The sequence below is a fragment of the Triticum urartu genome, chromosome 7 (assembly GCF_003073215.2).
Source record: "Triticum urartu cultivar G1812 chromosome 7, Tu2.1, whole genome shotgun sequence".
Taxonomy (NCBI): domain Eukaryota; kingdom Viridiplantae; phylum Streptophyta; class Magnoliopsida; order Poales; family Poaceae; genus Triticum; species Triticum urartu.
Genome location: NC_053028.1, coordinates 157995398 through 157998534, shown reverse-complemented (window position 1 = coordinate 157998534; position 3137 = coordinate 157995398). Strand labels below are relative to the sequence as shown.

The following is a 3137-nucleotide window of genomic DNA, read 5'->3' as shown; positions in this document are numbered from 1 at the left end:
GCAGATTTCAACCCCCCCCCCCCCCCAAAAAAAGAACACTTTGCATGAAGCTTCACTCTCAGTACATAATGCAAAACACTGAATAATCATTTACCTGTTCATACTTGCTTGGCCACAAGTGAAATCTGAAGTAGCCTGCCACAATGTATGCTTTCTTGGTTGAGGATCCGTCTCTTTGAAAAAGAGAGGTGGTCGAGCCAGCTGTATAAGCATAAAAAAATGGGAACTCCTCAGAAAACGAGGTAGTAAAATAATAAGAGAACAATTAAAAAAATAAGACTAATAAGCATATGCATCTTCTGGATAAACTTACCATCACATCCAAGGATCCATCTCCAATTTCAGGCAAAGTTACCTTCAAAGCAGTTATATCTGACCACTGAATTTCAATTTTACTCTTGAGACCACCTTCCAGAACTTCCCATACAAGTTTATGCTTCGCGAAGTAACATTTTGCTACCAAATCACCTTCATATTTGGATGTGTACTGCTCAGAGATAAAATCAAATTAAGACAGTTAAGGCCAAAGATTGTCCAGGCAGGCTGTTATATATGCAACTGAACACTAGTTAATATGTACTCCCTCCGTCCGAAAAAGCTTGTCCCTCAAATGGATGTATCTAACACCAAGTTAGTGCTAGATACATCCATTTGAGGGACAAGCTTGGGACAAGTTTTTTCGAACGGAGGGAGTACTGCAGTAATCATTAACATACAGATACTGAATTTTGGGCAACTGACTGACTGCTCGAGCAAAAATACTAGCAAATTGGACAGGAATACATCGAAGTTCCACTAAGACTCGACACTACAAACAAGAACCAACATTTCAATTCTCTGTGTATGAGCTTAAAAGTTTTACAGATATATAGAATCGTCACAGCAACAATTTACAAGACCATAAGTGTTTCATATACCAACTGTACCTCAATAAAGCATCACCAGCATCAAACCTAAAGAAGGCCAAACAGAATACACCAAAGTACCAAAAGACAGATGCTGGCAGAATTGTCATAAATAAGTATATTTCAGCTAACATAGATTTCCTTACCTCCCATTTGCCTATTTTCAATACACTTGCAGGAAAGTTTGATGCTTTCAACCGTTCACCAGCTGATGATGTACCAGATTTAAGGTCTTTCTTCTTGGAAGGCTCAGCATTGTCCGTAGAGGACTGTCCTGCATCGGAATTTGCTTGAGAAAGCCTCATCTGAATGAGATCCAACAGAGATGGACTTTTTTTCAGCCGAAGACCCAATGGGCTAGGTTCATCAAGTACATTGTGATACATGTCCTGCAATTCATGTACGCATACAAACTATGAATCCCAAATATGTCGATCATAAAAAAAATCCTAATTAATCTACTTTATTAACAAACTTTAAACAGTAAACTACCGAGACTAGATATCACAAACACCTCAAAAGAGCTATAGTAACAACAAACAAGAATGCACCCCGGTAAATTTCGAGAGAACAAATATTGATCCATTTATTTTGGCTCATAGATATTCACATTTTTTCTTGACTTGCACACTGACGTCATCTACCTTGAACAGTAGCAACTCCTACTGTATCCCATGAAACTCTATGAAGGATTTTGCTTAGCACCTTGCATGTTAAGCAGATAATTGACCAGCAACTGCAGCATCCACTTCCAATGGGGCGACAGGTATCACCTCTTTCCCTAATTACATTTCTAATTGTCTCTGAAACATTTCCCCAATCTCCTAAGGAACCAAGCAGTTTCCAACATCCAAAAAACCAAACCAAATCGACCAACCATACAAAGTCGACTCAACCCGTCAGCCATCCACAGCAAACCTATGTAAACCTTGAGATTGCTAGGTGGCCTCCAAGTCAAACGGTAATACCAGCCTCTACATAGAATCCCATGGAGATACACGTCCAGCCATTCAATAAGCGCTGCGCCACCTAGAAGCAGACTGTGAACCTACCGAACCATAGGGACATCAACAGGATCTAACTTGCATCCATCAACCCCGATGATTCGAGAATGAATACTAACGTGAATGCCCATTGTTCTCACAAAAAGGAAATCCCTCTATAACAGCAGCTTGGCCACTGCAATCCACACCACTGAGTTAATCCACGCAGACCACTCCCCACTGCAGCCACCTCTATTGCTGAATCAACAGCGATGGTCAAAATCAAACGCGTAACGCCACGCGAAAGGGCTCGACAGCTCCCGATAGCACAGAAAACCGCCACGAGCTCGCATGAAAGCTCTCCTGCTCGACGCCCAGCAGGAGCAACCCCAGCGCGGAATCCAGCACGGCCGCGAACGGGCGCGCGAAAGGGAAGACCTGGAGCACGGCGAGCGCGGATCTACCTGGTGCGGGGGCGGGGGCGGGGGCGGCGAGGGCTGGGCCGGGCGGGCGCGCTTGCCGAGCGGGCCGTAGTCGAAGTCCCGGAGCTCGTCCGCCTCCATCTTCACAGCGGCGGCCGGCGACGCCAAGGGCGGCTCGGCCGCCTCCGGGTGCTGGCGCTTCCCCATGGCCGGGAGCTGCACCATGGGGGTCGATCGGCGGAACCCCGGCCCTGCCACGGCGGCGCGCTGGTCGAGTCGAATCGGATCGGATCGGCGGCCGGCGGGCGGCGCGGCGGGGCGAATGATTCGAGAGAGGGGCGGCGCGAATGAGGAAGACGGAGAGGGGGGAGCTCTGGGTGGCCTTTGGGGGGAGAGAAGGGTCCTTCCAGAAATAGTCGCCGGGCTCGCGAGCGGGAGCGTGACGATGACGGGTGGGGGCCGGGGACGGGGCCCGCGCGTCGGCGGGGGCGGTGGGGGCCGCCCGGGTGTGGATAAAGTGGCGGGGCCGCGGGAGCACGGCTGTCAGCCGCGTCGGGTCGCGTGACAGGTGGAGCCTGGCCGCATTCGGGCGCACGGTTACGGCGTGGCCGATGGATGGCGTGTGTGTGGTCGCGTTTGCCGTTTGCCGTTTGCCGTTTGCTCGCTGCCTTCACGTGGAAAACGTTTTCCTTCGCCGGCGGTGCTACTGCAAACGCGCACGCGCCGTAAGAGCAACTCCGACGGGCCGATCGGACGGCGTTTTTGTCCGCTTTTTGTCTGTTTGGATCAGCCGCCCGGTCGGCAGTGTGCCCAACGGGCCGACCCAT

General features: G+C 49.7%; 1 protein-coding gene across 1 annotated transcript; it reads right to left on the bottom strand.

Annotated features, from left to right (window-relative positions):
• Positions 1-40: 40 nt before the first annotated feature.
• On the bottom strand, positions 41-2705 carry LOC125524164. The gene is made up of 4 exons (XM_048689233.1): positions 2353-2705; positions 1052-1294; positions 314-487; positions 41-201 (listed from the first exon to the last, which is right to left on the bottom strand). Exons 1-4 carry the CDS (start codon positions 2533-2535, stop codon positions 91-93), a joined length of 711 nt encoding a protein of 236 aa, XP_048545190.1. The 5' UTR covers positions 2536-2705; the 3' UTR covers positions 41-90.
• Positions 2706-3137: the final 432 nt, after the last annotated feature.